This window comes from Stegodyphus dumicola, chromosome 8 (assembly GCF_044657685.1).
Source record: "Stegodyphus dumicola isolate Sdum_Otavi_A_Nest chromosome 8, ASM4465768v1".
NCBI lineage: Eukaryota > Metazoa > Arthropoda > Arachnida > Araneae > Eresidae > Stegodyphus > Stegodyphus dumicola.
Genome location: NC_140775.1, coordinates 41,203,362 through 41,217,076, shown reverse-complemented (window position 1 = coordinate 41,217,076; position 13,715 = coordinate 41,203,362). Strand labels below are relative to the sequence as shown.

General features: G+C 32.4%; 1 protein-coding gene across 5 annotated transcripts in view; it reads right to left on the bottom strand.

The window, feature by feature from the left end:
* LOC118183318 (uncharacterized) overlaps positions 1–13,715 on the bottom strand; it is a 466,396-nt gene that overhangs the window by 281,660 nt on the left and 171,021 nt on the right. For all 5 annotated transcript variants that reach the window (XM_035352811.2, XM_035352815.2, XM_035352813.2 and 2 more), the window contains exon 2: positions 11,857–11,944. In XM_035352811.2, the coding sequence (XP_035208702.1) occupies positions 11,857–11,944 (88 nt within the window). The remainder of the gene's footprint in view (positions 1–11,856; positions 11,945–13,715) is intronic.

Below are 13,715 nucleotides of genomic sequence, written 5' to 3'. Positions count from 1 at the left end.
GTAGTCGTACAGAGCTTCACATCTTCGACGCAGGTTCAGTCAACGGGACCCGTTATTGTAACAAGATTCTTCTTCCATATGTGAGTCTTTTTAGAGGCTCTATGGGTCTGCAGCTCCTTTTGATGGACAACAATGCACCATGTCATCGCACAGTAGCTGCCGAACAGCTCTTAGATAGTGAGGATATTGAACGTATGGATTGGCCGGCACGACCTCCGGATCTCAATCCCATCGAGCATGTATGGGATTTTCTAGGCAGACGCTTGGCAGCTCGTACCTTACCACCAGTAATGATTCCGGAGCTTCGATTGGCGCTGCAAGACGAATGGGCAGTAATGCCTCAACAACTCATCGACACCCTCATTCTCAGCATGGGCAGACGCTGTGAAACCTTCCTAGCAGTCAGGGGAGATCATATCCCCTATTAAAGACCGGATGTTTCTTGCTGGACACCCATCACAGGGATGTTTCGGCCTTCAGTCTCATTGCGCTCCATGTTACTTTTTCAATAAAGCTTCTTTTTATCCCTCTGAATTCTCTTTTAGTAAGTGTTGCTTACATTACTCATGTCTTTACGTATTGGGGATCTTACGGTATTAAATGTATTGATTTGGAAAGCTTTTGTACAAAGTTATATTGAAAAAACCGTCTCGTCCTTAATTTTTGCACACCAGTGTACATAAAGGTGGAATCAAGACACAATTTAGGAAAAAAAGCGGTCAGGTACATTATTTCGATTACAGTCAGGGAAGATGTGAATTTTGATGTAACCTTCAAGACTAAGTCTGCTGAAATAATCAAAGCACCAGTACTGTAACTGTGCCTTTCGCAGATATATTGCCCTCATATCCAATACCGTCAATTTTTTATGAAGCCAGGATAAATATCAATGCGTGGGTCATACCGCAGCCATCCGTTAAAAGCATATTGCTTCACTGTTTATGATCCAGCTGTGATGAACACGAATACGATTTAACTAAGCCCTCTTGCATGAGAACTTCAACAAGACACTGATAACATATCGTTCTCCATAGCAATGGCAGAGATGGTCCGTATATAAACTTCTAGGAAACAATTTCTAAGAGACCGCTATTTCTATAGATACTGCATGGATTTCAACAACTAGAAGTAATAAATAAATAAATCTGTGGCACTGGGTCTGAAAAATGGACATGGGTGACCCTCAATCATACACTCAATGTCCGTTCACACTGAAGTTCATCTAAGCTAATGGAAACATCTGGCTAGTTGAAAAATCTGAACTTTACATATAGCAAAGCTAATCGACACGTGAAACTGACTTCGTTACCTAACATAAGTGTTAATGGCTCTTCACGGTTCTTTTAGGCACTGTACTTCCAATTTGCTAGTGGTTTCTGAGGCCGCTTATGATAATAAGTTTGGCATTTGAACCTCGGGCTCCTTTCAAGTGTCATAGCTCTATTTTTAGATATTTGTTCTGGATGTTCCTGACATTTCTTTCCTCAAATGATGTCATGTACAAATTGTTCAAAATCTGGCTCTATTACAGAAATAAGTCCACTTTTATTACCTAACGTGTTCCTATAAAACACGTTTATGCAAATTACTTCTACTAATCAATAGAAGTTACTATTTATGTCTATGCGCCGGTAACTTACAGGGATTTATGCGGCTGTATTTTATTTTTTCATCACATAAATTTTCCACTGTTGCTGAACTTTTGAATTACATTTTAGATATATGACGGAGTTTACAACTAACTATTTCAATCACTCTTAAGGCAAAACTAGAAGCTACTAGATTTTGAAGAGGATGACATGACAAATACTTTTTCTTTCAAATATCAAAATGCAAAATACAAATTCGTTTTAAAGGTAGGTAGTAAATCGAAATAATAAGCATATTTGACCTACTCAAGAGTTCATGTTATCAGGAAAGGATGCAATAATTTATCTCTGACAACCAATCAATTCTCAGAAAGCCAAATAAGAAGTTGCTTTCGTAAATTTTCTCAGATGTAATACCTATATGCTAGTCTTTGTTTAGAGAATTTTTCTTGAAGGAAGCACATATTGCATCTGGCACATAGCTGTCGTGTGTATTTATATTACTAAGTATTTATCATCAGATGACCCAGAAAATCTCTGAGTAAGAAACTAACTTCAGAAAATCATTTAAAGAATTTAAGCAAAATAAATTTTTTAACTGATCAATATGCTCATTTCGTTTAGATTTGGTCAACTTTACAGAAAAGCATATAACCAAGAAAAACGTTGATATTTAGGAGCTGAAGGTGAAAGAATGCCCATAAGTAAAGAAGATTACGTTTGTTTCTCTAAACTAGTTTCCATGATCAACTGAAACTCAAATCAAATCAATGCACAGAAGATAACGCCAAAATTCTTCCTAACTATTAATTATCTCTTTCTTACAGAGATGTTCCTTCTGAATTTCTCGAAGGCCAAGGTTCTTTTCTGTAGCTTTTCGGACTATACCTGCATACCATTATTCATGAGAATTTACTCAAAAAATGATATGACGTCTTATTATGGTGTAGGTTTTTCATCTCTTCTCGTATTTGATAAAAGTGCGCAAAAAATGTTTCTTTATTCTTATTTAATCAATTCTTTTAAGTAAAAGTCTTGCAAAATCTCAAAAGCTTAGAAGAAAAAAAGGAAAATTATAAAGTTTGACATACTTTTTCATTTTTCTCAACGAATTCCAATTTATAAAAATATCTTAAAAGCTAAAAGGAATAATCCAAGCTTTCTAGTTCCCGATTTTTCTTCCAAGAACGCAAAGCCATCAAATAGTAATTAACAACTCTTTTTTAAACTTCGCTGGTCACATTTTAAGATTACTTTATTTGGATAAAAGAAGAAGCAGAGAAATATCTTGGAAAATAAAAATTTGAAGAAGCTCTAAAGCAACAATGATGGATGGATAAAATATGCTGGAACTAGAAATTACCCCTGTAAAAGCTTTATGTACATATTTCTTTCGTGATATTTTTTGTGGTTTGCATGACTGATGCTTAATTAGTCACTGTATGCATACATTTATTAATGCACAATCTTAACATATTTTTATTAAAAATACATGAGTATGTCACGGAGCTTGTTTAAATTTTAAAAGGTTTCAAAGAGGTAACATTTCTGGCGATGAATCTTTCAAATGAGTGAAATTGCTCTGTATTTTGTTTCATTAAAAAGAAATCGTTTTGCATTAAAATGACGGATTTTGGCTCTACTCCATACGCTGATAATTTTAACATGCATACGAATTATTTCTGAAAGATTAAAAACTGCATATTGCAGGAAACATAGCAGCTTATAAAATTATACAGGATTCGCAAAACATATCTTAAAGGTTCTCTGAAATTGGTAAAGCCTCATACAATCGATTATCTAATAACTTTTTAATAATGTAGCATGCTGGCCTCGTACAAAAAGACTGTCTGCAAACCTTGAGCCTTCGACACATTTGAAACCAAAGATTTATGAATGTGCTGATCTAAAATTACATAAATACATTACTTATATTAATAATACTTCTTTACCAAGCTTAGGTAAATAAATAAAACATATAAATTATAACAATATTTGGCAGCTCTACCTTATTTTATGAATTCGAGTATTATTATATATATGTATAATAATACTCGAACGAAGTACATGTTTTCATAGAAAACCTAGTTATTTCATGAAATAATTAATCAAATTAGTTAAAGAGTGTAATAAATTATAATTCCACGCTTTAACTAGTTATTTCTTAGAATAAAAATCTACACCCCGTTAAAGCGCAAAATAGCCAACATGATCCATCCCGCTAGCTAGTATTAGTTACTATATTGTAATATATAAGAGGATTTTATTTATAATTCCGAATTTAAAAGGCTGTAAAGTGAGAACCAGCGTTGAAAAATATCCCACCATTTTCGATCTACTATAAAATGTTATATAATAATAACGACATTAACTTTTATGTTTGGTTTAAAGCATACATAGTTTGTTTACAAGAATGCAGTGAAGTAATGAGCCTGTTAACATATCATGTTTAGAAGACTGTGTTTTGGAAGACAACGTTTTACAGAAGATCTGCAGATTGTGTTTTGATGAATCTAATGTTCGTGGGGAAAGAGAAAATTCTGAAGAATGTTTGGAAATTCAAGCTAAGAGGATGAAATTAGTGTCAAATAAATCTCATTCTGAAGCTTCTGTGGAGCTTACAATCCCTATCCCTGTACCTGGAACTGACAGAGGAAGAGGGGATGCCAGATGTGTTTTAGCTGCTGCCATGAAAATAACAGAAAAAGAATTTTTTTCAATTTCGAACAAGAAACAGTCACATAAAACAGCTATATTCCCAGTCCTAATTCTACAACTGTGAGCAAAAACTTATTAAGATTGAAGAAGTGCTGGTTATAGAGAAATTGCTCTGGTCGTCTGCTACAGTTTAAATTTGAGATACCGGTCGCAGATTTCGCACACTGATATCGCAACCACCGAAGTGGCTTGTAGAATAGACCACTGGGCTTCAAATGCAAATTCGCCTATACATGATGTTTCGTGAAAAGGGGAAACAAGAATTTATTTGTGAATTTCCGCAAAGTATACAACATGCTTTAACGTTCTTTCTGAATTCACTTAATCAGATAATGAAATCTTCATGTATATCCCTATAATTTTAATTATTTCGCTAATAAAATTAAATCATAAAATTTTATCGCAGATTGTAAATCCACAAAATTCTCATGAAGCAACAGAATTTGACTCTTCGAAATAACTATAGCAAACCAATTGCTCCAGCCATATGGAAAGCTATCCTGCGATTTCCATAACAATGAAAGAATGTTACGAAATTCGCGTGCCTGTTAAGGATTTAAAAGATATACATATAAAACTCAGTGCGTCTATAAAAAAAAGGAACTTGTTTTAGAAATAATGTTTTAACGCAGTTCCAAATGGCATTTCAGTAATCACTGTTGTAACAAATGATTTTATTATATCTTTGTATAAATTACATTTTGTATTCTGTATAATTTAGCTAAATTGTCTATTTTGCATTTTAATTTATAGAACAACTAATTATTCTATGAAATAACTAGTTGTAGATTTCCTAATTTGTTACACGTTTAACTGGTTTGATCAGTTATTTAATGAAATAACTACGTACTCTGTGAAATCACGGTAATATGAATTTACCATACGCTGCTGATAATTAATTTTTTTAATTCCTAAAATTTCACTACTCGTTTTATTTGAAACATACATATATTACCGTGAAACACCGAAATTGGAGAATGTCGACTTTCACCGGAGAATGTCAACATTCACCAAATACGTCGGTGAAAGCTCGAATATAGCATTACATTCTTGTACATTCGGACCTTCACCGTTGTATGTCGAGAATCACAGATATGCGCTGGTGTAGGTCGAAAAAAAAAGGTCATAATCTGTTATAACAGTTTAATTTGTTGCAATAAATAGGACTTCAATCACATAATTTAGTATGTTTTTTTATTACTATTATTTTATTTTCTCATTTAGAACGTAATGTATAATTAAGTAAGTTATTAAGTAAGTGCGGTTTTTTTTTTTTTTTTTTTTTTTTTTTTTTTTTTTTTTCGACTGAATTACGGAGAAGAAAATATAATATTCTTATATGTTCAACATTCACCATTAGTACATGGTGAATGTTAATAATGCTTTTCTAAGTTTTTTCTAATAACTTACGGGACATATTTGCGAGAGACATAGCTGTCTGGTGATTCTTTTCATAGCCATAGTGGCTGATGTAGGATCAACAACTGAATCTAAATCTAGAAAGAGTACCTTGAATGCCAGTAATATCGCCAATAGTCATCTATAGTGTCATAACTGTACTTAATAGCTTGCAGTACTTAGCAGATGTGCAATATTGTGAGTTTTTGCATTCTCAGCATTTCCATTATTTTTACAAATAGCTAATTAATATTTTAAAGCTTGCGATCCAGGTTATTGTTGACCCTTAGATAGTATTAGGTATTCTGCAGGGTTTAAAATGCGCATTACGAAATCAACATTGTGTAAGTCCAATAGTGACGTGCATGTACCTAACGGTTTGGTAAATGAGAAATTTATTATCAGCAGATAGAATGAAGAGCTAAGCAATAAGATGTGTAGTCGTTTTCTAGACACCTTAAACTTTTGGTAATGTTGAAATGTGTACGGTTAAAAGAGACATCGTAACAATTTCAAAGATAGTAGCTAGGTATCATGTATTTTCGGCTCACTGCACATCTAATTTAGTCAAATCTTTATGTTGAGAAAATATCGCAGCGTCATCCGCATAGAATATGTAGCAGCATTTGGCAAATATGATATGTGTATTGTTTACGTAATGTTGGATAGTACAGAACCCAGCTTAATGATAGTAATCAAAAATGTATTTTGTAAAGAATTTTTATCATAAAAATTAATTATTCAATAAGTTTTAATTATTAGTTTACGTAAAAAGAAAAAAATTTAAAATAATTCAGTGATTTTTCCTAAACATTTTTAACTTTCGCATGGAAACTTATAACAATTATTTTCCTTAATCTATTGTTTATTAAATCAACATACAGTTTTAATTAGTTTTACCTTCACTGAATGCTGTTACATATATTTTTTTTAAATCTGGCTGATAACTCTCTAAAATAATATGAGCTATGCAAATTTTTATATTTTGGCTTATATGTCTGATAGCAGAAACACATGCAGCCAGTATATGATTAAAATTCGAAGCTTCGTCTTCTTTGAGTTTTGAAAGCAGAAAATTAATATTCATAATCAAATTTTATTAAACGAGACTGTTATAGGAAAGATAAGAGAAGATTATCTATGCATATGCATAAATTGAACAATGAGAGTTCTTGGCAGGTGACATTAAAACGAAAGTTTCATGTTACTGCGAAAGCTCATTAAAGTTTATTACGAAAACTGCCAGCGTAAATGGAAATGACGGAAATCTTGATTAATAAATTTCACATTTAAAAATTAACTTTAGTAAGTTAGTTAACGAAGTTCTTGATTAAAAAATGAATAAAGGATTTAAAGGAGAGATATGAATAAAGTTTATTAAAATAGTTAAATAGATGATAACTAAGTAAATACGTGCTCTAAAATGTTTCAAATGAGTATTATCATCAGAAATGATTTAATAGAAAGGCTTATATATTTAAATAGAAGCGGAAATCATTTATCTTGACTTTGTTCTTGAAGTTCACATCTGGATATTATGGTTTAACATGCGTGGTAAAAAACTTGAATTAACTGGGTACACGCCAATACATAAAATTATTTTTTTTTTCATAAAAGATTTTTAATTATAAATTTAGTTATTCACAAAATTTATTAGCAATTTTAATTCAGTATAACAAACGTTCAAACTTTTTATTGAACGTATGAAATTTACTCAGAGTTATATTATAGTATCTGAATTAACGCATACGCAACTTAATGTGATATTTTATGTGTTGCAACTTAATGTGTTCTCATTCAGATATTGTTATCGAAGTACGTTTGTATGGGAGAACGTGGAAAATGCATTGCTTATTGTGATCAGCAATTTGTATAATAGTGTTACAAATTACTTTTAAAATGAAATTGCCAAATAAGGTCAAACTAGACTATAAAAATAGCCAAGTGGCAGAGAAATGTCACTAAGTAATGTATTAAGTCACCAAACAGCTTGCTTTCGATTTTAGTCAATCATTTAAATAAAGTTAGGCAAAAAAAGCAACCTTAGTTTGGTTGGTTGGTTAAATAACTTTATCGATTTTGAACGTGATCAGACAGAGGTGCCTTTTCACACGCAAAAAAATTTCCTCAGAATTTTTTTTGTTCCTTCTCCCTTAAAACATCTACACTAAAAAAAGCTGCTTTTTCGCATAATTTTAAATTTTACATTGGCATGTTTTCTTCCAATGAATGAGAGATACTCGCCGAGTATGAAGTTTAGGGTTCAAATAATTTCCAGAAACGTTATAACGTTTACATTAAAGATACCACGAACAGTTCATAAAAACATTTTTCTAATTAAAATGATGCGAAATTATATATTAATGTTTCTAATTATATTTACATTAAATTACTTAACTCCATTACCGTTTTGAAGGATATTTTTTCTCGGCGTGAATGTTATCATTCGGTTAATGTTACTGAAATAGCCATGGACAAACGTGATTATATTAAGCGGCACCTACTATATGCTGTTGAACTAACGAGGATGCTCAGGTCTGGAACGCTAAGCATATCCGTTGTGGGTTAATAGGAACTAAAAATTCGAAAAATGGTCGCTAACAGTCAAGGTTTATTGAGAGCTAGCCATCTTCGTTTACAACTGTGTTGCCAACACAACTAAATGAAATAAAATAATATTCGCAAGAAAAACTCATGTCTGTTGAGCTTGTACAGAGCGATTCGTTTCCTTTGTTTACTTCTCACATGTTTATCTGCACTAATGTGAAAAATATTTTTGTTATGTTGTGATCAAAGCATCTACATGTGTGTCTGGAAACAGCCAAGTTACAAGCATAATCCATGGTGTATTACGATGCGTCATATGGTCTCCGATATCACAAAACTTGGCGATATGCCATCAATTTCCAGCTTTCCTAATAATTACCCATGAAAAGAAAGGTACATCCGAATGGATTGAGTCCCTTAACCTTTCGCGACGCGAAGCGGCTTTCTCTTTCACGCGAATATCCAAGCACTGTATTTTATACCAAAGTCTACAACACTGAGCATACTTTCACTATTAATTGTAATTCTTTTTAGTAGAAGATATTTTTATTTTCATTGCTTTTCTAGAAGTATGGTTGACTTATCTTTATTAACATTGTGCAATTTCTCTATATAGCACATACAGAATACACAGTTTACGACCCCCTCCAAAAAAAACTACTTTTGACGAAAGATTTTTATAGAAATGTCTTATACAGTAAATCTATTACGGATATTTGATGTATACCTTAGCATAGCGGTTTTCAACCTTTTGACTAACATGTACCATCTAAACAAAAATTGAAAAACATTAGTACCACCACTACATTTTACAATGATTTTTTTTACAAATATTAAAAAAGAGTACTTATTGCCATTTGCACAACTTATTGGCTATTTGTATTACATATGCACAAATAAAAAAAATATTAGATTAAAAAATTATTCCCATTTTAATTATCAAATTTTAAGGTACAATACTTTAATTCTAAAATATAGAGTGACATTTGGACCTGTTTAAGAGGGATTAATTTCTTTATGTCTGGTCTTATTTCACTTAATTTTAACCGTAAATTAGAATCCGCTTTTAAATGTGTTCTGTACTTATTTTTCAAACATAACATGGAAGAAAATCCTTGTTCACACAAATAGGTTGTGCAAAAAGGCAATAAAAATTTCAGAGCTTTATTTTAAATGCCTATAAATTCTTTTTTTCCGGTTCAGCACAAAAACGTTTTCTTCGCAAGATAAGGTTTCAGGCACATTTGAACAAAATGGATTTCTAATCCAGTTTTCGTTTTCATAATTCTCGGGAAAATACGTATTGAAATTATTTATGAATGAAAAAAACGATGATTTTTAATGCTCGGATGTTAATTCTCCTTTTATTAGCAAATTATTTTCGGTTAGAAATCTTCCTAAAAGGTGGTAAAAAGTTTAAAATATTATTATCCAATTCTTTGATGATTAGCTCGACTTTTTTATCATTGCATTTATTTTATCTCTAATGGTAAACAAATCAACACTTTGTCATTTAAATCATTTAACTTTCCAAAACTATTACCTAAATATGATAAACACGACAATCATAATTCACTAAATAAACATTTTTGCAATTCAAACCTTTAATCACAGAGGAAAATTTAAATTTCTGGTGTTCAAAAAGATGATACAAACGTTGCCTCTGGATAACCACCTTACTTCATAATATAACAAAAGAGTTATCATGTTCACTGCCCATCGCTTGGCATAAAATCGTAAATATTCTTCAATTTAAAGCTCGGCTCTTAATAAAATTAACAATTTTCACAGCTTGACTCAAAACGATTTTCATGTTATTGGGGATTGTTTTGCCTACTAAAGCTTCACGATGAATGGGACAGCAAGAAAATTTAGTTTCAGGTGCGACTTTATTTGAGAAATAACACTGGAATATTTTCCCGTTAAAGCCCGAGCTCCGTCACTGCATACAACAATGTACTTATTCAAAGTAATAGCACTCTTAGACATAAATTTGTCAATTACTTTGAAAATTTCATCTGCAATAAAGATATTCACAATATAAATACTCTTCGGCAATTCTTTTATTTTCTTCAAAAGTTATGTAAACTAACAACTGAACAAAGTTCATTATATCAGTGCTTTCATGCAACTGCAATGCGAAATACTTACTGTGTTTTATTTTTCGAATACGTGTCTCTTTTATAGAATTTTCCGTTTCATAAATTCGTCGACTTACTGTATCATTTGATAACGGAATATTATTAGGCGGTTTTTGGTTGAATATATTAAAACAATATCTTTAGTTGCTGATAATATACGGTTTTTCTCCAATAGTGTGAGTCTGCCCAGTTTTGGGAACTTTTAGATTTACTAGATAACTAGTTCCCAAAGCTTTTTTCTTTGAAGTAATAAAAATTTCATTATGTGTTTACTATTTTTATTCATTACTTGTTTACTATAAAACGTTATCTTTAGCTGCAGGTAATATAAGGTTTTTTTCTAATAGTGCTAGCCTGCTCAGTTTTGGAAATTCTCAGGCTTAGGCTTGTACGTTACTGATACTAAGAAAAATGAGTATTAACATTAAGCTGTAATAATGGTATATATTAGTATTGCAACATTTAAGCATCCGGCCACTTGGATAAAGAAAAATCATCAATCACACAGAATTTTTAATTTCGATATATTTAAATGAATCTATTTTAGAGTTTTACGTTAACTGGAGATCATGGAGTAAATAAATGTTGCGACACTAAAAAAACGAATAATTGCTCTTTTCAGGAGTGTGAACAACTAACAATAATTAACATAAAATAGTTGATCAGAGTATCTCGAATTTTATTTTAATACCAATGCCCGAAACGATGTGACAGTAAAAGCGATATCACATTGTTGTGATGTGCTGTTTAGCTGGTATAATGGTTAGTGACCCTGACTGCTGTACTGATTGGTCCGCCTTCGAATCCCGGAGAAAGTTATGGATGTAAAGGCTGTTCGGCCCTTCATAGGAGGCAACGGTGGCCATCTACTAGGTGCTTCCATAATGAAATGGCCGCCATTTCCAGCCCTTGTAGCGGAGCAAGGCTAATCGCTATTAAATAAAGCACCTAGCCGTTATTAAAAAGCTTGCTGTGATGTGACAGTAAAAGATATCGACCTCTAAATTAAGAAACTAAACATCTTTTTATCATGAATTAACATAATCTTTTAGCTAGTCCAAAAATACCAAATTTTAAAAGCTCAAAATATCTTGGTGCTTCATAATTAAAGACAAATATATGAATGTACTTGAAATAAAAATTCATTTTGAACATAGATTGGAATTAACATGCATACATTCATATTTTACAAACAGCAGATATTTACATAGAGTTTTTAAACTTATGAATCATTAAAATGATTATCGAATGCATATTTTCAGTTAGTTACCGCCAATAAAACAAAGTAATCATTTATTAACCGTTCTTTATCGAATAACCAATCACTGCAGCTAGTAAAATTTGAAGAAAACATTTTTAAACTGTCGGAAAACTTAAAAGAAATAACATTAAGCAAATTAGTCAGTCTTCGCTCGCAACGTTCGCTACACAGTTAACTGCACAAATTTTAAAAATTAACTTACGTAGCGAGGGTGCATTTCGCACGACATCCACCTTCGTTGCCTGGTAACCATCATGCCACGTAAAGTTCCGCTTGTATTCCGAATTCACCTGTGAAGAAAAGCAAAAGTAAGATAAAGCAAGAATAAAACAAAATTTTCCTGAACTACAGCATATGCAGAAGTATTTAATTTTTTTTACGTGTAAAGAAAAGTATAAATAAAAATAAATTAATTTTCCTTAGTTTCGTAACAAATATCGTAGAGTTTCGTATTTAAAATTGCTAATCTGATTAGAACGCGTTGAGCTTTTAAAAGAAAAATATCGCTAAAAATATCGCATTATAAAGTTATTAGGTACACTATTGCCTTATATTTACCAGGCTATCATTTTAATTTGAAATCTAACAATTGTAGCAAAACATAAAAAGTGTCATACAAATTTCACCATGCATATTTTACACTCTTTCATCATATTAAAAGCTTTCGTTAAGTCATCAATAGCATTAGCAGTTGAAAGGTGTGGTATTTGCAACAACTGAACCTCCCTACATCGAGTTTTTCTTCAACCGCCCAGTCTGGAAAATGGTTAGAGAGGCTGACTGCGATTCCGAAGAGCCCGTCTTCGAATCCTGGAGAAAGCATGCATGTTTGTTAATGTACAGTGTCTAATTGGCATGGGGGCACTCAAAATATGCAGAGAGCTGAAAGTTCTCTCAAGAGGTTGGAGATACGAAAAGAGGGATTGCGCCCTTCGGGCCTGTCTCCCTGAGGTCTCTCTTTCAAAGCTCATCAACGGCCGAGTGGTAAAGTCGCTAAACACCGGTAGCTCTGTCCGAGGTTCGAATCCCGCGAACGGACTGCCTGCTTGGGCGATTTCGTGTTTTTCCCCATGTGTAATATGCATATGAGCCAGTTTGCTTTAGAAAATCCTCCACAAAGACATTCCTTCCCTTAGGCAGATAGCCCTGAATTCTTTGCCGTAATCACATAAACCAAACCAAATCAAAACCTGTCTTTCCAAATTGGGGCAAAACTGAGCAAAATCGGACTATCACCTGCATGGTGCTCAAGGCTCTGACCAATGATAGGCGCAATCTAGTGCTCCTTGTCACGGTGATAATTTGATTTCGTGATAATTTGATAATTAAATTCGATTCAGACAAGTGAGATTAGTAACAACAACAGTTTTTCGTGATGCTTTTGAATGCACAAGAGAAAAGTTCCTTAGTATGTTTATTTGTCAACAGCAGTTCAGACCGTATATTCAGAACTGTATAAAGTGGAATCAGGATTATACTGCTTTTTGGTGATCTTTAAATTCAATTCAAATCAACGGCATTAGTAATTCAGAATATTGGAAATATGAAGCTGGAAATGAAGAAAAGTACATTTCAAAAGTTATCCATTTTAAGATCTCCAACGATTACAATGTCTCATCTGAAATAGATATTTCTTTCTTCTCGAAAGTTCTTTAAACTGGAAGTTGTTAAACATTTTCATATCTCTGGAGTTCTCTCTATAGATGGAAATGAATTCAGAACAAATTCATGCGAAGGCAACGGGAAATATTGGACATCATTATTGTTGCGTGCGTACGGGTTCGTAAAAAAACTGAATGCACAAGTCGATAAAAAGTTAATAAAATTTATTCTTATCCTAAGGAATAAACCAAAATGCTGAATCTTCCTCAGAGATATTCGTACAATATCACAATATCTCACAGCAGTTATATTTTGAACTACTAAAACGTTAAATAGAATTAACACAATTCAGAAACGAAGAGAAAGTTAATCCGATCTCACCGAGAATTCGCTACAATCAATAACAGCACTAAGTAAACAACTCATAAAACAACTGAATTCAGATGTTTTGATCCGGCT